The sequence below is a fragment of the Camelus ferus genome, chromosome 7 (assembly GCF_009834535.1).
Source record: "Camelus ferus isolate YT-003-E chromosome 7, BCGSAC_Cfer_1.0, whole genome shotgun sequence".
In the NCBI taxonomy this organism is placed as follows: domain Eukaryota; kingdom Metazoa; phylum Chordata; class Mammalia; order Artiodactyla; family Camelidae; genus Camelus; species Camelus ferus.
Window position 1 is genome coordinate 26040197 of NC_045702.1, and position 27291 is coordinate 26067487.

A 27291-nucleotide genomic window follows, 5' to 3' on the forward strand; every position below is an offset into this window, starting at 1 on the left:
GTTTGCCAGTGACACAGAACAAATAGAGCTGGGACTTGAGCCTTTCAGTGTACATAGCCAATTTTATGTTCAACACTTCTGGCACGTTTCTTACCATTTTATTTTCCTCAGCTGTAAAATTGTTGAGCAGGGTAGGTGATAGTGTCAAAGAGGTAATCATGTCCGTTTTGGAGACCTGAGTTTGAGGTGTCTGAAGGGGACTTGACTAAGTGAAAAGGCAAACATTGTTTTGGGATAAATTGAAAACAATATTGTAAAGATGTCTCATTTCCTTGGATTATCATAAATTGTTATGAGACCAAAAGAACTGTTTGAAACTAGACAAGCTAAATTCTAATATTCATATGGAAAAAGGGTTGCTTAGGAATAACCCAAAAAAAGAAGTCTGAAAAAGAAGAATAATTAATATGAATTAACCCTACCAGTTATTAAATGTATTATAAAGCTACAGTAACTTAATAATTTTCATATTGACATAAGATTAGATAGATCTACGGAATAGAATTAGAAATTCAGAAATAGGTTAAATATGATATTGGAATTCAGCATATAATGAAGACAGCATTTCTAATCAGTGGTTACTTATCCAGTATAAGAAATTTAATTCTTGATGGTGGCACCTGCCAGCACCAGTGTCCGAGCAGTGGGGACAACTTCCAGGGATAGCTGCCATCAGTGAATATGTCCCCAGGGTGAGCTACTGCCCACCTACCCCCCATCCTGCCAACTCTCCCTCTCCGGGAGCCTCTCCAAGACCAGCAGGTTACATCTAACACTAAGACGCTGTATAAATACAATCCTCTTCTGCTCCAGAAGTACATAAGTGTATATTGATGAATAAAAGTAATAACTGCCACAACAAAACCTCGCAAGATAAATGCCACCAAGCCTTTCCACGCTGCCCAGAAAGAAGTCCAGATGGCGTTGTTCTGGATTCCCGTAATAACCTAAAGGGAAACTTTCACAGCGTCCTGAGCCCTTGATGTCCCACAAATAAAGAGCAGGATGTCCTCAAATTTCCTGCAACAGGAACCTACTTAGGTGGCGCCAACCTTGATTTCCAAATAGAACAATCATCTACAAAGGAAAAGTGATGGCATTTACCACATAAATCTGACGAGGACAGAGGACAGAGGAGCGGCTTCTGGCAGCTCGTGCTACCTGGCCGAGGCCAGCGTCACATCTTCCAGGAACACCGGCCAGGGAGCTGTGCTGAACTTCGCTGCTGCCCCTGAGGCCACTCCTACCGTCGGCCGCTTCGTTCCTGGAACCTTAGCTGAGCAGATCCAGGCAGCCTTCCTCCCGGAGCCGAGACTTCTGGTGGCTACTGATCCCAGGGCTGACCACCAGCCTCTCACAGAGGCGTCTTATGTGAACCTGCTCACTGTCGCCCCGTGGGACCCAGACTCTCCTCTGCGCCACGAGGACACTGCCATAGTCCGCAAGCAACAACAAGGGAGCTCGCTAGGTGCGCCTGGAGTGGTGGACGCCGGTCCCGGAAGTTCCGCGCGTGCGCGGACCGTCTCCCAGGAACAGCCCTCGGAGGTCAGCTCGATCTCCATTTCCACAGAGATGCTGAGGAGACAGACGGAGAAGGAAGAGCAGGCCGCTGCTGCAAAGGCGGTGCCCAAGGAGGAATTTCAGGGTGTTTGGACGGCTCCAGCTGTTCCTTCCAAGGTCACGGAGGGGTCTCTGCCCACCCGGCAGTTCCCTGCTGAGGACGGAGCCCCCGCCCGCCATGAGGGCCAGCCTGCAGCCCCCACCGCTCGGGCCGCAGAACGGGTAGGAACAACCGCTGAGTGGTTTTAAGCTGTTCTCCCACAGACTCTTTTTAAAATTTTAAAATTTATTTTATTTTTAATTAAAATATAATTGATTTGCAATGTTGTCTTAGTTTCTGGCGTACAGCATAGTGACTCAGTGTACATGTGTTTATATATATGTGTGTATATATACATATATATATGTATATATTCTTTTTTCATATTCTTTCATTATAGGTTATTGTGAGATATTGAACATAGTTCCCTGTGCTATACAGTAGAACCTTGTTGTTTATCTATTTAATATATAGTAGGTAGTATCTGCAAATCCTAATTTATACCTCGCCACTCCCTTTCCCACTGGTAACCGTAAGTTTGTTTTCCATGTCTGTGAGTCTGTTTCTGTTTTGTAAATAAGTTCATTTGTGGTTTTTTTTTTTTCAGATTCCACGTATAAGCGATATCATACGGTATTTTTCATTCTCTTTATGGTTAATTTCACTTAATATGATCATCTCTACACCCATCTATGTTGCTTCAAACGGAATTTTTTATGGCTGAGTAGTATTCCATTGTATATATATACCACATCTTCTTTATCTAATCATCTGTTGATGGACATTTGGGTTGTTTCCATGTCTTGACTATTGTAAATAGTGCTGCTATGAGCATTGGGGTGCATGTATCTTTTCAAATTAGAGTTTACTCTGGATATATGCCCAGAGCTGAGGTTGCTAGATCATATAATAAGTCTATTTCTAATTTTTTAAGGATCTTCTACAGACGCTTAAAAACAAAATGGAAATAAGAATGACAGAAGAAAAGTTTCTTTGAAACAAACACATACAAAATAAATTTAATTATTGGTTGACTAATGTTTATAGACAAAAAATTGCATCATAAAAGTATTAGAAGGAATGATAATATAATTATTTTATGATTTGGAAATCAAAATCCAAAAACTGAAAATGTACCCAACAAAGCTAAGTACATTTATATTAATATTATTAGTTAACTTTTTATGATTTTAAGTATCAGTAAATACAAATGGGAGAAATACTTGCAACTCACGTAAGACTCTGAGAGTTATTTTAAAAATATATACAAAAAATAAAAAACAGAAATAGACCTTATTCAAATAAAAAAAAATATTAAGAACTCAACAGACTATTGGACAAAGGATATAAACAAGTTTTGTCCAAATCTAAAGCTCAGGTGGCCCAGTAGGCCAGAGTTGTGGGCCAAAAGCCAATGAAAAAATTATTTCAATGGAATCAAATTCTGTCTGAGATCAAGCATATGGAGGGTTGAGGTGAGGCCACTGGAAATTCATTCAGGATGTCATTTTTGATCTTTGATCAAAAAGTTTAGGTGGAATGCTGGGGAGTAGAGGCCAGATTCCAGTGTGCTGATGAGTATAGCAGAGTTACAGAAGTGGAGGCAGGGATGTAGGTGACTGTCTAGAATTTTAGAAGTATCAAGAAGGGAGGAGAGAGCAGGAGCCAAGAGGGAGGCATGATTACTAGAACGTTTTTGGTTTATTAATTAATTTTTTAGGACAGGAATAATCAAGCATTTTTGCAGATTGAACAGAAGGCATCACTGGGGAAGTTTTAGAAGAAGAATGGATAATTAATGAAGCAAGAATTTGGAGGAGAGAAATAAGAAGACCTTTGGGGTTTAGGTAAAGATTAAGATGGTATAACTGTAAAGCTCCCATCTTAAATTAGAGATGAGCAAACCCATGCTTTAACCTAGAGACACAACTAAATGAGTGCTCCTACTGTGTCCCCACAGCACCCCCTCCCTGTGGGCTCCCCTCTTCCCCCTTTATCACTGTGACTGTTTACAAGCCTGTCTCCCCAGCCGCTGCTTCCCCCATCCAGGGAGGGCCTGAATGTTGGAGAAGTGAATGAGCATCTCAAGCCCTTAGCCTTAGCCCAGCTTAGGAGACCAAGTTTTATAAGTAATATAAAGTTTTAAAGGCTCTGGGAGGAGTCAACCAAAATGATGCAGTTTGGGAAAATAGAAGCTATGTAATGTAAAAAAAAAAAAGTTCTAAGAGACAACCCCATCATTCCTCCTCCCCATAACTGACAATGAAATAAGGAGGAAACAAGTGAGAAAAGAAGGAAATAAGTTGAACAGTACATTAGCACTTACTAAAGATAAAGGCTTCAATTGCAGAAAGTTAGTGGATTCAAATGTTTGGTCCCTCAGGAAATGCTTTCCAAATTATTAAAACCATTGCCCTCCATCCCAGCAAGAGGATTTCTGCTTCTACGGTGGAAGTCTTATAAAGATAATTGCTACCACTCTCCACATGTGAGTTTGTAATGTTGGAGTCAGTTTAAAGAAATCTTATGGGTCCCGTTCAATCTTCAGTGGTATAACTGACTTTTTCTGATGAGGAAATAGGCTCTGGAGACATATGAGGGCTGGATATTTGATGACTTACAGATATCTGTGGAGGTAAATTTGTTTCAATTTTTATTGCTTTTTATTAGTTTTTCTCCTATCTTGGGAGTGAGATGGATGGGGAACCAGAGTTGAGCTGAGCAGGTCTCTTGTATGTTCTGCTGTTTGTGAGTGGATGCGCGTTTGTGCACGTGTGGCTGTGTGTGCATCAAAGGGACAGGTTTGGTTACCTCTTGCTGCTGCATTTCTCACACCATCCCTTTACTTTCTGAATTTCAGATACAAGACAGCTGATCAATGTTAAAATATAGAGTTAGCAAAGGTACAATCATAAGAACTATTAGGTCTACTTAAAAGTGAATTACAGTCATAAAAGGCCGACAGGATCCATAGTTGAAAAAGGCAACACGATAAAGAAACATGAGAAATAATAGGGGAAAAGTGGAAAGCCTGAAAATGCACTTAAAAGATGCCAGAATGGCAGCATAATTGGTGAGGGTTATTTGAAAATAACTGCAATCCAGATCAGATCTAATGAAACCTTGGAGGCATCAAGTTCTAAAATGATTGATAAGGTGCCTACTTTTATTACCCATTGAAGAAAAATGCATTATTATAAACAAATAAGATTCCATTAAGTTATAAATAATAATAATGCTTTGCAATGCTTTATTTTATTTTTTGTTAACCGATTTTACCTTTACCCCTAATATCAACATTTTGAAACTTAAAAACTTTTTCCATGTCACTAAGTCCATCTTCAAGGCTGAAAGATTTTTACACACACACAAATCACATACAGTAAGTAATGAACCATTTTAGAAACAGTATGAGTAAAGTTTTAAAAACTAAAAAAGTACAGAGTTGAACTCAGGAGAGGTGATTTTCAGGTGCCTCTCACCCCCCCAAAAAGGGAGAGAAGTCAAAGCAAAGCAATAAACAGGTGCTGATGCCAACATCCTGGCTTGTGGGACTTGGAACACAAGGGGCTGGAGTTTTAATTCTCACGTGGGGAAAAGAGGTTGGTCTGGGAAGAAAGTGAGCAGGGAGGGGAGTGAGAACTAATTGTTCTTCAAAGTTCACAGTCTCTAAACACAGACCCTACTCTCTCTTCCCTGTGTCCACCAGGAACCTAGTGTCATTTAGAGTGATTATTCATTATTATGTAAGATAAAGCAGCGACTATTGTTAAATAAATCTTTTTTTCCAGAGGAGAGGAAACTAGTTCAGTTACATAGTCTTCACAGCAAGGGTAGGTCTCAATGTAAGGCCATATTTATTCCATGAAAAAAAATGATGAAGTCCTCTCTTCCTTCTTCCATCCCTCCCTCCTGCTGCCTCTCCTTTCCTTTCCCTCCTTCCGTCTTTCCTTCCATTTTTTTCATTTTCTGATTCTTTTTCAGAATAGTATATATCCCTGGTTGAGATAGATAGAACCCAGCTTAATTCCTGTGTGGCACAAACTTGAACATAATTTATGATTAAAATCAAATGTAGAGACAGTTACGTTTAATATTTAGCCACTTAAGGTACAGCAGGAGTGGTCCCACTAGAGGATTAGAAATCAGAAGAGAGGGGTGGGGAGTATATATAGCTCAGTGGTAGAGCGTGTGCCTAGCATGTACGAGGTTCAGGGTTCAACCCCTAGTACCTCCATTAAAAAAAAGAAATCAGAAGGAAATTAATATTGAAAACTTATACAGGACTTAAGAAAACCCTGGTAGAGCAAATCAGGAGTATTTATGGAAAACTGGCTAGATTTGTGGATGGTTCTATTGTGGTACAGTCAGATGACACTGCAGTGATGGTCACAGCGATCAGTGAAACAAAATCTTCCCACTCTCCTGTTCATGCCTTTGGTGGTTGACAATAGACAAAAAGCTACTGCAGCAGGTGGAATTCCTACATACTCTCATAGAAGAGGTGTTGGTTTCTCTGATAAAGAAATGATTACACACTAATCATCAGGAAAATTCAAATCAAAACCAGGAGATACCACCTCACACTTGTTAGAATGACCATCATCACGAAGATGAGACAACAGGTGCTGGCGAGGATGTGGTGAAAAAGGAACCTTTATACCATGTTAGTGGGAATGTAAATTAGTCCAGCCACTACAGAAAACAACATAGAGGTTCCTCGAAACATTAAAAATAGATCTATATTGTAGTGGAGTTTCCACTTCTGGGTATATACCTGAAAGAAATGAAAATAGGATTTTGATGGGATACATGCACATCCATGTTTATCAAATCATCATTCACAATAGCCAAGATACGAAAACAACCCAAATGTCCATTAATGGCTGAGTGGATTAAAAAATGTGGTACTTACACAGAATGGAATATTATTCAGTCATGAGGGAAAAAAAGATATCCTTCCATTTGTGACAACATAGATGGAACTTGAGCACATTATGCTAAATGAGATAAGTCAGACAGAAAAAGACAAGTACTGTATAATATCACTTACATGTGGAATCTAAAAAGTGAAGCCTATAAAACACAGTAGAACAGTGGTTACTAGAGGAAGGGGGTAGGGGGAACCAGAGTGATAGTGTTTAAGGGTATAGATTTGTAACAAATAGCAAATAAGCCATACAGATCAGTATAAAGATATGGACAATAATATTGTATTATAGAAAAAAGAAGAAATGGTTACAAGTGAATAATAGATTGGTCAATTAAACATCTCTTTCCAGCTGAGTTTCATGAAACACATTCCCTTTGTAATATTTTGCAATAGCGGATCGTCAACCTGGTGTGGTAGCAAATAGTGGCACTTTTGTAGTCCTCTTGTTATGTGATATTTCTTGGAATGAGTATTGCTGAGGTGATTTAAGTAGGAATAATTGATGGAAAATGTGTTAACATAATATATACACCCCAAAATGTCTTCTCATACTTTACATTTGCTGGGTGCTGAAGCACCAAGAAGTCAGATTGTTAAGTTGGAAATGTTTGCCAGCAATGTAGTACATCAGAATTCCTCTCATCACATTAAAGTGGCACTGAAGTCCACCCACAAATAGTCTAGGCCATATGGCAATGAGTAAAAGAAATAATGTCAGGTAAGTCAGACGTTATTTACTGCTTTCTGAGAGATTGTGAGATACAGTCATACAATCACTTTGGAAATATTATTTCATTTTAGTTTTGAACATCTAAAAATTTCCAGAGATAAAGCTATCAGCAAGATAATATGGAATACTGAAGACAGCTAAAGGAAGACTTTCTTGAGGTCATTCCATATGAATAGACTCCTTCAACACCATTTTACAGAGGTTTTCAGAGTATTATTTTGAATGACTTCTAAAAGTATGATAGTTGAGATATGATGGCACTTAGGTACATAAATTGTAAGGTTGATATGTTTAAAACTCTTCATTGATTAGTACTATTTTAAAGAAAACAATTGCTGGCACTTTGTATGGTCACATTTGATTCATTAGGTTCATTATGAAGTCTGATTTTATTACAATAGCTATAATCCAGGATAAAAGATATAAGTTTTATATTGCACTATGAGGTTCCTACTTATACAACTAATGTAACTGACTAAATCATTTATATAGAACTTGACCATGGCGCTTTGACAGATAAAGCTTTACATACAATTATTCACAAAGATTTTGTTTTCAATCAAGAATCACTGTTGAGTTCCTTGAATTAAATGGGTTATCATCCATAGAGATGCTCTCCAGTAGAACTCTCTGCAATGACTAGATTGTTCTAAATCTGTAATGTCCAGTATGGTAGCTACCAGCCATATGTGGCTCCTGGGCTCTTAAAACGAGACTAGCATATCTGAGAAACTGAATTTTTAATTTAATTTATTTATGTTTAAGTCTGATTTTAAATGGCTGCATGTGACTAATGATTACATTATCAGACAGTGCAAATCTACAGCATTGACCTATACTGGATGGTAAGAATTCGTGAACTCGGGATTCCAGCTTCTCTTGCTGGTGTGGCAATGTGATTAATTACCAAAAACAATCCTGAGGAGTGTAAAATAGGAGATGATCATTTGTTGATAGAATCAATGGGAATTGAAGGTTTAAGTGGTGATATGAATTTTAAAGTAGCTGATATCAAAACAGAAAGAGCTGTAATGTAGCCCAATATTAAATTTCAAGAAATATCAGTAAAATTTTAGTGGAAGCCATTCAATAAGCCTCAGTAGTAAAGAAGGTATAGCAGTAATAAGCAAACAATTCAAAGCCTTAAGCATCTAGAAAATAAAACAGGCCTGTTGTAGAAAATGACCAGGTTCCATTATCAAAAATGATCTGACTTCTTTGGACTGGGAAAAAATGTTATTTTTAAAACTTTAGGTAAAAAAATGAGTAACAATTCATCAGTCTAACGAAGAAACATTTTCTATATTTGCATCAACTTATACTACCTGTAAGGACTTCATTCCTAGTATCTTCAAAGATAATTAGGGGCTGCAATAGGATCTGAAGGAGTTTACACTGCCACAGTGTCTGACACTGAAGACACTGGAGCAATGATAAAGCTGTATCCACACTTGAGTGCGGTACTGCTTCACAACATCCGGCCTGGCTGATGATAGATTAAATAGCCCACAGTCCTACAATTAGAAATTGGACAAAAAATCCAGGTGAAAGAAGTTGGATGTTTTCTGGCTGATTAAAAAAAAATGAGGGTTTATTATAAAGTAATTCAGTTTTCTGCTGTAACTGTTGTCAAACTCTAAATGATAGGAGCAGAATAGTACTGAAGGGGCATTTCCTCAGTTATTAATTCTTCTTTCCTGTGATTTCTCAAGTAATTATAGGGTAGAATTCAGCACACCAACAAAGACAGTAACATTTCAGGAGTACTTTCTAGTGTGTGGATTTATGCGTAAAATAAATATATACTAATATTTTGTTAAAAGTGAAATAGAGGGAATAAGAAATAAGAGAAATGAAGTGAAAGACCTTGGTAGTGTGAAAATAGAAAAGGAATGTTTAAAATGAAGCAATACATTTCTATTGGAAAATATATCTGAGGAAACTTTTGAGAGAGAACACAGAAATAAAAGGATGGAAAAATATGAAACACAGGTTAGGAGAAAGGTTATACATTTTCTTGGAAATGATGCATCCTCATCTAGAGTCCAACACAATTTCTTAGATGCAAACCAGAAAAAAATGGTCAATAAATCATTTTTAAAACAAAGAGGGGTTGACTAAACTTACTGTTGCAATCATTTCACTATATATGAGTCTAACCTTTATGCTGTACACCTGAAACTCATACAGTGATGTTATGTCAATTATATCTCGATAACACTGGGGAAAAAAAAACAAAAACAAACCAGAAGCGGCAATAAGCTACTGTGAACAAGTCAGTAGAAAAAACAGCAAAATTAGACTCTCAAGGACCCAGATATAGTAACATTCAGAAGTGGATTATAAAATGATTTATGAATGAAAGTTTAAGAAAATTAAAATACGAAGACACAAAATAAGCATACACTATGATTTAAAATAACAAAGTAAATCTGAAGAACAAACCAGAAATTTTTTAGAAAATCACTGAAACTGCAAGATCTAAAGAGAGTATTAAGAATTCAGCAAAGAGACACAAAGAGAAGGGAAAAAGAAAAGGCAAGTTAGGGCATATAAAGGCTGGAATGAGAAAGGGCAGCATACATCAGATGAGGGTTCTGAAAAGATAAAAATGCAAGAATGGGAAGAAGCAATATTTGAAGAGATAGAGGCAGATAATTCCCCAAATTTAGGAGAGACATGAATTCTTGGGTTCAGAAAACATTCCACATCCCAGAATGATAAATAAAAATAAATCCAATCAAAAATTCCATTTCAAGACATACTTAGCAAACTTTGAAGCACCAGAGATAAAAAGAAGATACCAAAAACAAGTGGAGAGAAAAGCTAACTTATCTGTAATGCATAGTCAGTGAGGGTCACTGCAAGTCTCTCAAAAGCAGTAGTAAAAACCAGAAGATGATAAAATAGTATCTCAGTAAGGCTTCGAGGAAAGAACTATCAACTTAGAAATATATACATGGAAAATGGTTATATACGTGGAAAATGATAGAATTATATACATGGAAAAAGACACCTTCAAACAAACAAAAACAAATTTTATTACAAGTACACATACTTAAGAGAAGATATTAAAGAAAGAAGACAAAAATAAATCCATCTCAAACTAAGTCAGAGATACAAATAGGAATAAAAAGCTTAGAAATTTATGAGACTGACGTGCTGCCTTCTGCGCTAAGAAGGCAGATGACAAAAGCTTAGAAATTTACAAACGTGGGTTAGCCACAAGATATGAGCCACAATAATGTCTAATTAGTGGGGTTATAAACAACTAGATGAAACTTATTTCTGGACAAAGTGTAACATTAGATATGAATTGTGTGTAGGCATTAAAGCGCTACATATTGGGTGTCTTAAGAATGTAGACATTGGTTATTTTTGACTTTATAAATTAAACATACATTTTTTAGAATATACATTGATAGTAAAAATAAGAGTGTATTACATCCAAGTTAATGTAGGGAGAAAATGCAATTAAAGAAATGCCACTAGAAGGCAAGAAGACAGGAAAAAATGAAGTTTAAGCATATCAGTGCAAATACACGTAAGGGGAATAACCTTCCGTTGCCTCCTACACACAGAGCTAAAAGACAGTTTGTTGAGTTACAGGTTGCCTAAAGAAGATATATACAAAGCATAAAGACATAGAAAGTTGAATATAATTTTCAAGATGACCATGTAAATTCAGGTATTTTCCTTTTTTTCCTCCTACAAACCATTCAAAATCAATAAAGAGAATAAAAGCTTAAAGTACAAATGACATTTTGTACATCATGGCTACTGGCCACAAATACACACTCTTTACCCCCAGCCCTAAACCTCAAGGATAAAATAGAGTCAAAGATCTGATATTTAAAAAATGGACATTTAATGAAGCCACTATTACTTGAAAAAAGGAAAGCACAGAAGACTAAATAATGAGCAATATTGGATAACAAGTTGGATTGTTTGCCTCCACCTCATAAAATAAGAAGGCTAAGGCATTTTACGCTACTCTTTTACTGAGGTTGGGTCAAGTTTATAAAAACAGGTAAAAATACTAAGATAATTCAGAATTTTTTAAAGTAGGTAAATTAATATTTAATATATAGATTATTAATGATAAGCTTACCGTATCACTTTCTATGCTATATTATAAAAATTATATTTCTATGAGGCCTAGGAATCAATAGACTTCTCTCAGGAATGAAGAAAAAAATGAAAGAAAAATGATTATAATGCTTAATTTTATATATTGTATTCTTTGAGCTCATAGTTTGTAGTCCAAAAATATTTAGCATCGTTTTAAGTTTTTTTCATGTGTTAGGTTTATACTGGTTTTATTGTTTATGTTGTTTGTTTTAGTCACTTAGTTGTGTATACATTTCTTCAAATATTTACAAGGAGTACTTTTATTCTTATAGAGTGGGAATAGTAAAAGAAAAAATGCTTCTCTCCTCACAGCACTTACAGCACTGACGAAAGTCCAGGCCTCCCATATTTCTGACCTTCTTGTTCTAAATCAAGGGTTCCCACGACCCCCTCTTTGGGTTTGAAAATTTGCCAAAACAGTTCACAGAACTCTAGAAAGTGCTTTCCTTACTCTTACCTGTTTATTAAAAAAAGGACACAAGTTAGGAGCAAGCACGTGGAAGAGGTGTGGAGAGCAGGTATGGCGAAGGGGCGGGAGCTTCTGTGTCCTCTCCCCACATTCCACCTTGCCATGTGTTCCCCAGCCCAGGTCTTTGAACCCCTTCGTTTAGGAGGTTCCATTACAAAGGAATGCTTCAATCAAATCATCTGCTGTTGGTGAGTAAGTCAATCTCCAGGCCTTTTCCTTTCCCCAGAGGTAAGGAGTTGGGGCTGACAGTTTCAGCTCTCTAATCATGTGGTTGGTTCCTCTGGCAACCAGTCTCCTTTCTTCATTAGCGTGAACTTGGGTAGACCAAGAGGGGCTTATTATAAATAACAAAAGGTGCCTCTCTCACTCTTATCACTCAGGAAATTCCTAGGGTTTTATGAACTCTGTGCCAGGAAGAAGGGACAGAGACCAAATACGTATTTCTTCTTATGTTACAGATAGTTAAAAAAATAAATAAAAGAAGCTATGTCTTGTATTTTAAAGGAATGTATAAATTAATGGCAGAGGATGGGCTAGATAAAGAATGGAAAATAGCAAACATGAAACTATTAAAAATAATTTACAATCCAGAAGGAACTTACTCTTCCATTTAGATTAATATGTACATGTATTAGAATTTATGTATCATACTTAATGTATTTACTTTAAAGGCACATTTCATACAATCTTTATAAAGTACACTGATTTTTTTGCTTAGATTAAAAAATTAATTAGTAAACTTGACTGTCTTTTTCCAGTACCTAAAATCTGTTAGTTTGTGGGTGGAATTTGTTATTTTATTGTGTCATGCATTGTCCAACTGTTAATTTGTATTATGTCAGGTATATTTATATAAAAAGAGCAAATTATTTTTAAAATGATTAGAAAGTATTCCCTGTTCATTCCAATAAAATTCTGTGCTATAGTGCTTTCTGTTAATTGTCCCTGGCTCTGTGCACAACAACAGATGGACTCCATGGCTGTAAGGAAAAATTTGTGCATTCTAAAAGCAACTTTAGTAGAAACTCTCAAAAAAAAAAAAGGCAGAAAGAGGAGTATTTGAAGGCAAAATTGTGAAATTTATGCATTATTCTTTGTGGGCCAGACGTAAATATTTTAAAAATGTGTAGGCTGCAGTACAGGTTTCTCTCGCTATCCAGAAGTGGAGCGTTCCTGCGAAACCTTTCCTAGGCTGACAAGGTGTAAAGTGCAGAAGCAGTTACATTAGGACACACCTTCCTAATGGACGCACAAAGTAAATGAGGTAAAAGCGCAGATGCTCACGGACAGAGTGCCAAGCTCTAGCACCTGGACGACGCTGAGATGCTGAGTGTAGTTCCCGGGGAGGGAGCGTGGGGTGGCCACTCTCACTGCTCGGGGTGTGCTGTCTCTGTAACAGCTCCCTGCAGAACAAACACTGAATGCTATTTTCATTCTGCACTTTTTTTTTGTTAAAATAAAAATCCTCTTTGGATTTCATTTTGTTAGTGAAAACAAGCACTAATGTAGGTCTTTGATAAAAGCAAAGTGGCATAAGGTGGACTTTTGAAAAGTGGGGAATACCTGTAAATACTTTCCAAAACACTTGATAATAGTAGGGAAAGACAGCTTTTTAAATTCATAACTTACCTGTAGTTCTGTGTTTTTTAACTGCAGCATATTCTCTTTGTTCTTAGATTTGTTATTCTGTGTTTTTTTTTTTTAAATGGTATGTTTGAGCTATGTATTTTTGTGAAGATTCTTGTTCTGTGTTTGAGGGAAAGGGCACCGCTAGTGCAACCCAACACTTTTGTATTAAAGGATGACTAACTGTATCCTTCTCTTGTTCACACTTTTCACTAGTCAGAGGAAATGTTTTGCAAATTGACAACATATGCACCATCTGGCTTTGGTGTACATAATTCACACAGTGAAAGACAACGTAGTTACATGACTGAAAGGAACCAATTTGGATCCAGATAGACCTTCTTTTGTAGTAGGCTGTGTGAATATGGACTAATTATTTACCATCTCTGGTCTTCAGTTTCCCTATCTGTGAGTGAAAACAACCTTAGTTACCTACAGAATTGCAACATGGATGAAGTGATAAACCAATTAAAAGCTATTGGCTTAAAAACACTACATACATCATTTAGAATTGAACATTAGCTAGTAAGGAATGGCTAAGTTTTTACCTATATATATAAAATTTAATCATTAAACAAAATCAGTCCTTATGAAAAGAGAAGAATTTTTTCCCACTAGTCTAGTATCTTTTCTGAATTGGTGGCCATTCATGCAATGGTGATTAGAGGAGCAAGCATTGTGGGACACAGAGAAGGGGATGTCAGCTTGATTTTGGAGACAATAAAAGGCCTGAGAAATTATAGAGATACTTCAATTATAAAAGAAAAATAATCTGAAAAATTTACTTAATATACCAGATATTTGATGATGTGGACACCAAACCAACACAAAGTCCTTGCACTCCTCCAAATTGTCTGTCTGTCTGTCTGTCTGTCTGTCTGTCTATCTATCTATCTGTCTATCTATCTACTTACCTACCTACCTAAAAATTTCTTCCCTGCCCAGCCTCGGGACTCAGGACTTACATTACATGTCTCCTAGTCCTGGAGGATCTGAGTTGGCTCCTGAACTTGTAGGAGCCCTGCCAGTCCCCATCCACCACCATCAGTGCTCCTCCTCCCTTTTAAACTGTAAGATCCAGAACTAGACAAAGCTGTCTATTGAGAGTAAGAAAGCGTAAATTCAATGTTCGGACAGTTTTATACTTGTGTGTGTTACATTTTAAAGGGAATGCTTCCACATTTCCTCCTGTTTTGAGATGTGCTTGTGATCCCAGGCTCCCAATTTGGGGTTCTGGGAAAGTCAAGTGATTATGTTCATCACCTCAGTTATTAAGGACCCTTCTTTCCTGACCATCATAGCAGTACTACTGATGTTGAAGGTCATCCATTGCATGTCCAACAACTCTGCCTAATACGAGCCTTATATATTCTCCCAGAAGAAATGTTTCTGCATAAAACCTGCAAACTGGGCTGGGCAAAAGAAACTAAAATGATTTGCTCAGGATTTACAGTTACGTGGACTATTACTGTAGCTGTATAGAACAGCACTACCTAATAGATACACAATGTGAGCCACCCCATATCATTTCAAATTTTCTAGTAGCCACACATTTTAAAAGTAAAAATAAATAAGTAAAATTTATTTTAATAATATATTTTATTTAATACAACATACCTAAAATATCATTTCTACATGTAACCAATATAAAAACTTTATTGAGATATTTTCATTCTTTTTTCATAAGACATCCTTCAAAATCTGGTGTGTATTTTATATTCATATTGCAGGTCAATTCAGGACAGCCACGGTTCAGGTGCTGAATGGTCTCTTGTCGCTTGTACCTTCCATGTTGGACAGTAGAGGGGCATAGGGTTAATGCAATTTAAGGAAAAACGTGATTATGCATGGGAAGATATTCTCATTCTAGAATTCATGATTGATGATGACTCTTATTTTAAAAACAACTTTCCAAAATACACATACTGGGCAAGGGATGAGAAATCTAGCACACAATATTTCATCTCTTTAAAATTTAAAATATGACCACCTAGAGATCCATAGCATTAGATCCAAATGTCAAATATCAATGTGATTTCCAATTGTAATTGATCAAAAAGGAAAATTCATATCCTAGACCTGAGAAGACTCAAGAAAGCAGCATAGCTGTCTTTCAGTATCTGAAGGAGTCTCAGGAGATGACCAACACAAATGCTCTTTGTTCAAAGGAAACTAGTACTTTAAATGTATATTTAGAACTCCTCTGTTGTCATTTAAATCTAACGGCAGAGTCAAATTTCTGCTGAGAACTGACTTCCTGTATTTCCATCCTGAGGAGAAGCCTGGATATACCCAAGTCCTTCATTCTGTAATTATAAGTCTTGTATCTCAATCTCCTTCTAAAAAGAGCCCCCCTGCCCCCAAATGTTAGGAAGTCATTAGAAATTCATCACCATTCAGTCTTTCAAATCGCTGCCAAGATTGCTAGTAAGAGTGCCAGACAGCTCTTAGCTGCTTGCAGATCTGGGCTGAGCTGAGCAGGCAGGCTGACACCGAGTCTTTATCTCCCATTACTGATTTTGAGTGATCTGACTTCCTATCAGTTTTAATTTTGATGACTTCTATTGGTTTTATTAGTGAGAACAGTAGGAAAAATGAATACTAACATATGAAAAGTGTCTGTAATGGAATCATATTACTAACATGGATATTTCATTTCTTAATAGCTGTCCTGGTCACAATTTGTAACTCATTGTCAGCTGGGTATTGAATTTTTCAAAAATTCAAATTCTCTGTGAAATTAGCTTACTCTGCTTCTTCTTTTATTTTTATAATTGTCATAAATATGACAGCGTATAACATATTATTTCTTAATCATTAGAAAGATGTGTGACATCAGGGAGAGAAAAATTGAACTTAGTTTGTGGGTCAGCGCAATACAGACAATTAATTGCTTTTAAGTTATGCTAAGAGATGGTTTTTATTATATGCAATGTCTGTGTTTTCCAGGGTTTTGAAGAATTGTATCTATGACCATATATTATTCAAAATATAAACCTAAAACCCTCCCCTCTGCTCTCTAAAAACAAATCATTACTGTCAAGCAGTGTTTGCCCTCTGAGTTTATCAACCATATATTCCTTAATGATAGATGACTTATAAGTGAATGACAGTTCACCTTATAAAACTGTTTAGAGTAAAAAAGATGGAGTTTACTATAATCGGTTAACTACCCTCCCTTAAATTTCTGTAAAATCTCAGCCTGAAAGTAGCTTGTATAAATATCAAAAGGGCATAGTTTGAGATGACAGATGCTAAAAACTTTTACTTTTGAGGACTGGAGAAAGTAATGACTATGGAGATATCTTGTATATTAGGAGAATATCTTTTATTGAACACTTATATGCTTCTTTGGAATAGCCCCTTTCAAAATCTTATATGTCACAGTAAAAGAAATGAAATATACCTTTCCATCATGACAGATCCCAGAAATTGGCCAATAAGTGGCATATATATAAATACACACACTCTAGAATATACTAAAGACTTTAAAAAAGGAATGACTAGTTTAAAGTTGCACTTTTCTTGTGGTTCTTTAAAAAGAGAAAAAAATAAGGCATTGGGTAAAAAAGACAAAGCCATTTAAAACACTCAACCAGAAATGGAAACAAAAACATATATGTATCTGTGTATATATATTAATGGAAAAATGTTTATTTTATATATACATATATATCATATATAATATAAGGAAGTATATACATATATATATATATATGTATATACCTTTAAAGTAGCACCAGTGGTGCATCACCAACCCAGCTGAGCACTTTATATCTTGTAAGGTCACTTTTCATGCAGATTACTTGAAAGATGACTGTTTGCCTCTCTTCTGTGACTTCCATTAAATCAGCATTCAGTAAGCCTGGCTTCCTGGCGAAGAACAGAACATTCAGCTCATATGTGAAGAAAGAGATCTCTCCAATGAGAAGGGAGGGCAGAGAGTGGGAAAAGTAGCAAGTCGGGCACAAAGGCACAAAGGCCCGTGATTCATAAGGAGGGTGGGAGAGCCAGGCCTGCCTCCACTCCGGCCACAGTATAGATGCCACAACTGGCACTTACTTGGCAGACGAACCACCAGGGCACTGCCCTTGGCAGCTTTACAGAGTTAACCTTTATGTGAAGAGGAACCATTCTGCGACAATGTCTCCAATATGCTTGCCACAAAAATTCTTTTTCCCCCTACAAAAAGGAGGGGAAATGCATGGAAAGGCATATTTCATTTTTCCATTCACCATTTACCCCTTGCTGCAGAGGCAACATTCATGGTTCATTGTGGAAAATTTCCTCTATGCCTTGTGTGTGCCTCATAGTCCCCTAAGGACGTGTAAAGGACGGTTCATAGAGGACACAACAACAATGGCTTTAATTAGTTCACTGCATTTTCCTTTCAATTCAGGGTCATAGCATAACTCTCTCTCTCCCTGGTCACTTTCTGTATGGGTCATCTTTCAGTCGGTCTCATTCCCAATGGCACAGTCTCTACCTGGAATGTTGCCTTCTGTCCTACTGTCCCTTCTTCACTCACATGCCACATTATACAAGTGGCTGTGATGGTGGCCTTCTTGCTTCCATTTATATGACTATCAATTGCCTGTAGTTAGTTATTCTCAGTACTCATGTACTGACCGTCAGAAGTGCCAAAATATACATGGTACCTTGTGTTTGAGAAAGAGAAAGCTCTTGTTTAAGAAAGTTGGAGGGAATTTTATTGAAGTGTTGTTCAGTTACAGTATTGTGCTAGATTCTGAGCTACAGATTCAGTCATACATTTAAATATATATATTTTTTTCATATTTTTTCATTATAGGTTATTGCAAAATATTAAATATTGTTTAATATCTGTGCTATACAGTGGGACCTTGTTATTTATCTATTTTATATATAGTAGTTTGTGTCTACAAATCCCAAACTCCCAATTTATCCCTCCCCCCAGTTTCCCCTTTGGTAACCGTAAGTTTGTTTTCTGTGTCTGGGAGTCTGTTTGTGCTTCGTAAATAAGTCCATTTGTGTCATTTTGTTTTTCTTTTTAGATCTCACATATAAGTGATATCATATGGCATTTGTCTTTCTCTTTCTTGGGAGGGGGCTCACAGTTAGAAGCATGAATTCAGCAGGAGAAAACAAACATGAAAATCTAACTTTGTTTTTTGATATCTGTAGAAATACCGGGAACAGTGTCAATACTGAAAAAAAAAAAGTATATTTGAAGTGTTTACATGCCTGTGCATGCATACTAGGCTGCCAGCTGAGACAGGTGGTAAGCCCATTCAGAAATTTCAAGCCAGAGCTCCTTTGGGAATAATGTGCTATTGTGCCTGCGAGCTCCAAGTCAGAGAGGGCTTTTTCCCTTACAGCTGGTGTCAGGCTTCGTGATGAATCACTTGCCTCTTTATATTTTTGCTCTTCTTACTTTGTTGGAGATTACTGGCCGTGATTGATGGCTGCATGCAACGGGTAAAAGCAGAAAATAGCTGCTCGAGAGTAAAACAACAGGAAGAAAAATGCCGCACGCTACTTCTGCCTCAGGTTTCCAGCTAAACCAGTCAGTTATGCTTGCCCCAGAGAGGGAATTTAGTTTCCTGTTTTGTCCTTCAGATACTATTGGCTTCACTCATAATAACCAGATCATGCTGTAAATCAAGGAAAATAGTGTCTCCTAAACTAGCAAAGGCTTTTAAGCTAGACTGAATATGGCTCCATTTTCAAAGGGTGTTTCAGATGGTAAGAACAGTATCATCTTATATGTTCACTTTCTACATATGGGTACTGCATTGCATAATTTTATTTTTAGTATTGATCATGATTCTAATTAATTAGCTACTTACTAGTCATTTGTTTATTGACAGTCTTATGTGCTAAACTAAGCCCCGAGTGAGTAGGGACAGATCCATCTTGCTCATTATCCCGGTTAGCTAGCACATGTGAGATGCTTACTAAATATATTATGTACTTCATTATTAAAAATGTATGCATTCCTATGAACATACGAGGAAGAGGTAAGAGTAACAAGATAGCAAGTGATGTAGAAGTTTGGAGGAGGAGACATTTGCTTTTTTGTCTCAGGAGGGGAGCTTACAGCAGGCTACAAGGCAGTGATGATGTTTGAAAACAAAAGAGCAATGGAAAGATTGAGGGGCTTAGAAGCATAGAAGATATTTGGATAGATTAGACTGTTGGAAGCAGAGGGCTGATTTGTGGAAGTTGTTGGAAACCATGCTGGAAAAGGCAGATTAGGATCTGTTGGTCCAAAGGTTTGTGTAACAAACCAGAGGATTTAGTTTCTGTTTAGTCAGAACGGAAGTCAGCAAGGCTTTTCTGCAGGTGAGTACCATGATCAGGGTGAGACAGTGGGAAGTCTAATCTGAGAACAATGGGAAAGGTTTGTTGCAGTGTGAAGGGGGAAGCCAGGAGTGGCATTAGAATGCTATTGTTACAGTCCAGAAAGTACATAAGAGTATGAAGTATGGTAAAGGAGGAGCATTTGAACTTGGGAGAGTGATGACTTGGAGGTTTTAAACATTAATTAACAGGCCAGTCATGGCACTGTTAGCAAAAATATGAAAAACCAAACGATGAACAAGTTTGGATGACAAGATAATGAATTTAGTCCTAATCATGTTAGGTTAGAGGCACTGATAGGCCACTTGTTTAGAAAGTTGGACAAAGCAATTAGAATTTCAGAGTTGTACATCTTAGTGGGAGAGCAGTACAGGATAACAGAGACTGCTAACAGGAGGAGCAGTGGATGGATCACATGGGTTGGAGGTGAAGGTCATTGGGTCATCGGAGATAAGAAGGTGAAGTTCTTGAGTGCCGAGTAGTCTGGGGGTAAAGGGTGAGTCAGAGGAGGAGACAGACACAGAAGAACTCTTTACTTGTTTCCCAACTCCTAGGATCCCTTCTGGCTATCTAGAACTGATGGGAACTAGGAATGAAATGTAATAAACCACTAAATATTTATATAGCTTTTTATGCCTACAAGCTGCATGACTGCAGGACTGATGTCCCCACTCCTTTCTAAGATAATCAAGATTCCTGAATGGCTCCTCTTACTGCCCCTCCTTAGTCTATCACCTGCCACTTGTGCCTTTCTTTTTACTTTGTCCTGGGTCTTAGGTCTGAGCCACCCTCTCAGGTCCAGGCTGCAGTCTCTGTGGGCACTGACCTGCTGCTCAGAGCTCACCACAATTGCTGGCTCCCACATTGGGTCATTTCCCTGCATTGAAAACACCGCCTGCAGCCCTTCCCTCGGGTCCCTTGGCAGTTGCTCTGTCTTTATCAGAGTTTGGTACTGCAGTCACTCTTCTCTAGAGCTTTCAATGGATGTCTTCATTACATCACACACTACCCATGTGGCTTTCAGGGTCGTATGGTAATGCCCAAGCCGTGAGAAAGTGTTCTTAAGGGCAACTAGCTGTACTCATTGCCATTACACAAGGAACCCCAGTGCCTGATTCGTGACTCCATTCACCATTTCTAATTAATGCAAATTGAAATGCAGATCACTTTCCGAGAGACCTTGGATTTTCCCTCTGATGACTGTCTTGCCTCAGGGTCTTCCCATTACACTTTGGCTCCATTCCCAGGAAAGCTACTAGAGGCATGGTCTCTGGTGGCCACCTTGATATTTCTGTCTCGCCCCGTTATTGGAGAATCTCCAGCCCGGTGGAGGTCCAGATGACTCTCCCTCCCTTACCTGGTGGGTGGATCTGTTCACAGGGCATGTCATCATCCTTGATCCTGAGCTCAGAGCTATAATAAACTCTAGACTCATTGTTAGTTCACCCCACCATATCATCACAATACCAAAGGATATAAGAACTTGAAAACTTCATTCAGACATGAATTGATGAGGTGAAAAAGCTGAAAATTCTGGAGAGCCAGAGAAACTGATCCAAGGTAGAGCTGTATACAGAGGCTCAAATGACAACCTCAGGACCTGGATTCTCTCTGCACATCTGAACTTACTTCCTGTCCTTTCCATTTCCAGACAGACTCTCTCACACAAGTGGAGACATGGCTACCATATGCATTGAACCAATACCCTCTCAGCCTCAAATTCAAGGAAAAAGGAGGTCTCCCATCTTCCATTAGAAAGTTCACATTAGGCGCGAATAAGTTCTTGACAGTTCCTGAATCGATCACTGTTGTAGGGGAATGAAAGTTACTAATTAACTTAGTCTGGGTCACATGCCAGACTCTAGAGCTGGGCACAGGGGTGGCCCCAGAAGGAATTAGATCAGTCTTACCAAAAAATAAGAGACGGATGCTGAATTTCTCCAACCTGACACATACCTACTACAACTACCATGTGCCTTTGTCCTGTGGCATACTGGTGGACACCCACTGAGTGGATATTGTCCACCTACACCTGGAAAGCTGTCCCATGTCCATACGCCCAGAATTCTGAGATAACCTGTTACAGATTCATTTTTATTTATCAATAATGAGTTTATACTAGGTTCACTGTCTTGTAAACCAGTTTTTTTTAATTTCAGCAATATATCATGACCATCTTTTCATATGGATATATATAATTATATATAAACCCTTTTTTTATGTTATAAGAATCTTTTGGAAAGATTGTCATAATTTATTCAACTATACCCTCTCCTTATTGTTAAACAGTTGTGTTTTTTTTTAATTTCAAATAATTATAAATAGCTCAGCAATAAATATTCATATAGCTGATACTTAAGGACATATTCTTCGTTGCCTCCTTAGAATGAACTACTAGACGTGGAAAGTTGTGACCGAGGTATACAGCTTTCTAAGGCTCTTGTTACATACTGACAGTATGGTGCAGTTTCTCTCTCTTTCACATACACACACACATTCATAGTACACTGTTGGTTCATACTAAATTTGAGGTCATTATTTCTTTTTCACACATGTAAACTTCTGCTAAGCTAAGTATTCTCATTCAAGTGCAAAAGCCATCCAGAAACTTCAATCTCTTAAGACTTTCCAAATCCTTTTTCTGTACTGCATCCAGTCGAGGTTTGTGTTATCTGTAAATTACATAAGCAGGCCTTCCTTCAGTATCTTTATCCAAGTCTCTGTTAAAAATTCTAAACTGTGCACAAGCAAGGCCTTGTTGCAGTCTACAAAAGTCTCCTTCTATGTTGATACCAAATTGGTAGAACTTTAGAATCTTTGCATTTTAGAGTAGGAAATCAGCTCAGAATGAAGTAGCCCAAGTGCTTATTTTTTTAAACCAATTAGGAAATAGACTCAAAGAAATTTAGTAATGTTTACAAGGTCACACAGTGAGAATGATAGAGATATAAAATGTTACTGTTGTTTGTTTTTAATTCTACTCCCCTTCCTCCCTACTCTCCAACTGTTTTATCCAAAATTATGTCATTGAAGGATTCATCACATACATCATTGAAATCAAGACATTTTATGTCAATGACATTTTCTTCTCAACACATCAGCAGAAACAAAGTCAAAGTGACATGACTTATTTTTTAGTGTTCCTATGGTAGCTGTTCCATTTATTAATTCAACCAACATTTTCTCCCTGTGCTAAGGAGTATATATATATATACCCCCCTTCCTAGCTTGAAGGGCAACAAAAATTAGTTGGATGGGACCTTGGTGTCCCACACCTTTTCAGTTGAGGTGGGAGGAATGTTGAGTCAGTTGCCTTTTCTTTGTCATCTGTGACCATTACATAATATGCCCTGAGACTCTATTTGACTATTTCTCTCTCTGTCTTTTTTTTTTTTTAATTTGAAACACATCTTTAAATTTACTTTGGAGGCTCATCTTGTTCAGTGTGGACTTTTGTCTTCCTGATACTATTCATACAAGTTCACGCTAATCTTAGCTTAGCCTTGGTCATGTGCCCACGTTCTGTGGCTTGTCCTAGTCTCTTTTAGAAGTTGTCTTTAGTTGCCTCCCTCCATACAATTTTAAATGAGGATTTTAAAATGATCACTTAGGTAAGATTCTTTCCCTCCAGCCCATCCTAGATCATCCCTATTATCACAAAGCCCATCCCTTTATAATAGCATATTTTTGCCCTAAACTTTTGAAATACCTTTTCTAAAAGTGAAGCAGAGTTTTCCAGTTCCCATACCTTACTGTTACTTGGTAATAATCATTGTTACCAAGTTTTGGGCAGCATTGTAGCCTCTATCCAACATTGTTGCCATGTCTACATGGTCAATTTGTTCTTCAGTAATGGTTAAGGTTAGGTAGAGTTTTTCTTCTTCTGAATGGACCACAGTTGTCTGGAGGATTCTTTTCCATTTCTGGTATTTCCCAGCAGTGTCTGTGATGGGGTGTATAAATCTGTGTAAGTCAGCAGTTCAGTCCTGCAAAGCTCACTTAGCTGTTGACATAGTTCTCCACAATCAGCTTTATTGGTAATTAAGTTTACCCTCTTTGTGGTATCTATGTGTTGTTTCCTTTTCTATTTGCGGTCTCTGTCTAGCTCTGCCCTCTCTTAGCTCAGGCAGGGAAGCAGAGATGTTACCTCTTGAGCTCTACCACACCCAACACCTGGGAACCATGTTTGAAGACACTGAATATAACTCCAATGCCTGTGCTAAAAGCATGTTAGCCTCCCACTGTGAAGTTCCTTAAAGATAGCTCTGAGGGACTGTGTGGCAGTAAAATGGGGAAAGTTCTAGTTGGTGGAGAGGAGGAAAAGGAGCTAACAATGGAAATAAAGGGGGAAGAAAAAGATGGACAGTGAGAGATGATACAGGAACTTACAGAAAACACACAATTCAAATGGGTTATAGATTGTACATGTGGGGATTTTGATGGTAAAAATAAGTGAGATGGAAAGGTAGCCAGAAAGGCTATTAGGACAATAGAAGTTCTAATCGTTTTTTTTAAGATAAAGGATATTGATAGGAGGAAAGAGTCCATGAAAGGGACTGAAAATGTTACAAAGGAAGTGTGTGTGTGTGTGTGTGTGTGTGTGAGAGTGTGTGTGTGTGTGTGTGTGTGTGTGTGTTTGGAGAGAGAGAAGGAGGGGGAGCATCTTCTATCAATGTTTCCTACAGTAATTTAAAAACTCAGATTCTTTACTGGACTCAGGGATCTGTATGTTAACACCTGGTGGTTTCTAAGCACACTAAAGATCTTAATCTTTATTTAGAACTTTACTTAGAACTATTATCTCAGCACATTGGAAAGGGATGGAATTTAGTGTTTCCTGGCAAGAGATGAACTTTAAATAAGAGGTAAATCTCTTTTGACACTAGTTGGAATGATGAGAAGATAGAAATATGTTTAGTACACGGTGTAAAAAAGGTGTATGAAAAGAAGGGCAAGAAGACCTGTGTTACTTTATGGTGCCTGATTTTTCAGTTCTGTTATTCATTTCAGGAGAAAACTTTCTCTGTGTATTAGTCTCTGTGCTGGATACTTTACTACTGTTCTGTGACTTAATCCTCAACGGTCACTCTCTATATAGACATTATTATCCCTCTTTTGTCTTGAAAAAACTAAGGCTTATAGAAATTGAGTAACATGTCAGGATGACACATCCAAGTACTGGTTGAACCAGGGTCTAGTGTCAAGTGAATCTGTCTCCAGATCTCCAGCTTCTTTAGCTTAAGGTAAGGGTCATGAAACTTTTTCTGTAAAAGGCCAGGGAGTAAAGGTTTTAAGTTTTGTAGGCAACGACTCCACTCTACTATTGACGTGCAAAAGCAGATACAGATAATAAGTAAATGGTAAGCATACCCAGTTCCAGGAAAGCTTTATTTGCGGACGCTGAAATTTGAAAGTCATGTAATTTCCATGCGTAACAAAATATTTTCCTTCTTTCAGTATTTTTTTCAACCATTTAAAAATGTAGAACCCATTTTTACCTCGTAGGCTGTTTAAAAACAGATGGCGGACCAGATTTGGTCCACGAGCCATGGTTTAGCTCCTGGCAGAGGGCGCTGGCTCACAAATTCACGCTCTCACAGCATCCATCCAAACATAGGAACTAAGCTTATCCAATCGGGGTAAAAACTAAGGCTGATAGTGTGAAGTAAAAGTCTGAAATAATTATTGTTTTTCAGAGGTAAAACATGACTCTGTCTTAGTTCTGTATAATTTTGCATCTTCTGATCCTGGACCAGAAAAGGCAAAAGCAGGCTTATAATGGGGGCTGTGTTGCCTAATATTTATTTGTTTTTCCAACTTCACATTCCATGCTGCTCTGAGCCCGAGGAAGTTGACCTGAATAGGTGCCTCCTTATTCTCTACTAAGGTCCCTTATCCTCCCTAAAAAGTCCATGCAGGTTGGATGTTGGCTCCAAGGTTTCAGCTCCTTTTCAGGTGTCCCTCTTTGCAGGACACCCTTCTCCCAGGTCTCAGGAACCACTGTCCACCTTGCTACTTCCGGGTATGGGGGGTGCCTGAGTCCTGCGCTACTAGCCACTAGGCACCGCACTGTCCCTCTTGTTTTTCCACATCTTCCTCACGCCTTTGTGTACAGTCCTTTTATTGATCACTTCCCACAGTACACAACTAGAATGCACTCTGTTTCCTGTGAGGCTCTTTGATACAGAGAGCATGATTGGCTTTTTAAGACACTTCTGCACTGTGTCTCATCCTCTGCAGGAAAAAAAAAAGAAACCAAACCAAACCAAAACCATTACTTCCTTTGTGTCCACATTGTACCTTGTAATATATTTTTAACAGCTTTGTTGAGGTTTAATTGACATATGATACCCTGCACATATCTAAAGTGCACATTTTAGTAAGTTTTGATATATGTGTGTTTCCAGGAAATCTCATCACCACAATCAAGATAATGAGTATATTCATCTCACTTAAACGTTTCCTTGTACCCTCTTGTAATCTCTCCCTACTGTGCCCCACCTTTGGCCCCATCCCCAAGCAATCATTGATCTACTTTCTGTTGTTAAATTTTCTTTTATGTTTTTAAGAATTATTTATATCTGGAGAATCATTTCAGTGTGAACTCCTTTTTTTTTTTTTGGTCTGGCCCCTTTCTCTTGGCATAGTTGTTTCTTGTAATATGTTCAGTCATTGTATTAGTCAGTGTTTATTGCCTGCACATGCCAGCATATCCATTTGCCCCTGTTTAGACTTCAAGTCCTTCAAGGTATGCTAACTTGTCACTATACCCCTAGGAAGTAGTGCAGTAGTTACTTGTCATAGAGAAGACACTCGGTAATTATGGAAGGAAGGGAAAAAGGGAGGTGTGGGATGGCAAGTGACCTCCATCCCCTGAGAGCTATTTGCTTCTCTAGCAATGAAATTTCTTACGTGCCTTCTGTGGACAGTGCTTAATAATCTGTTCATAGTTGAAGGCTGTCAGTAGGATTGGCCCCCAGGCAGAAGATGAAGCAGGTGAGTTTCTTGCTCTTTTACCTGGGCGCTGTTGTCCTGCCCACCTCATCAGTCCTCTCATCCCCTCTGCAGGATCCGTCTGAGGTGTCTAAGTGATGTGCCAGCTTCTCACCATCCAGGCCAGCAGAGGAAAGAGGAGAAGTGGAGAGGGGTCTCCTGGGGAGGAGTGATGAGGTTAGACAGTGTGGGATTCCAGAGCTGAAGCAGAAGTAGTCTTGCATACGTGCATGTGATTTGGGGTAAGGGTGTGGGTCACGTACTCCCATACAGACACTGTCCCAGGAGAAATGATTAGAAATTGTACCTTCAAAGCTTCTTTCTCTGTCGTTTTGGGCTGACTCTGTGGAATCTGAAGGACTATGAGGACCTTTACTGAGAGCTAAGTAGTGTGTGTGATTCCTTCCTTGTAGGTTTCTGAACCACAAGACAACGAGCTTGATTATGCAGGAAAGCACAGGCCTTGA

The 27291-nt window shown here is 38.0% G+C and overlaps 1 protein-coding gene across 1 annotated transcript; it reads left to right on the plus strand.

The window, feature by feature from the left end:
- The first annotated feature begins 918 nt into the window (after nt 1-918).
- On the plus strand, nt 919-27291 carry LOC102504507 (40S ribosomal protein SA-like). Its single transcript, XM_032484373.1, has 3 exons — nt 919-939; nt 1069-1782; nt 27238-27291. The coding sequence occupies exons 1-3, from the start codon at nt 919-921 to the stop codon at nt 27289-27291; spliced, it is 789 nt and encodes a 262-aa protein (XP_032340264.1).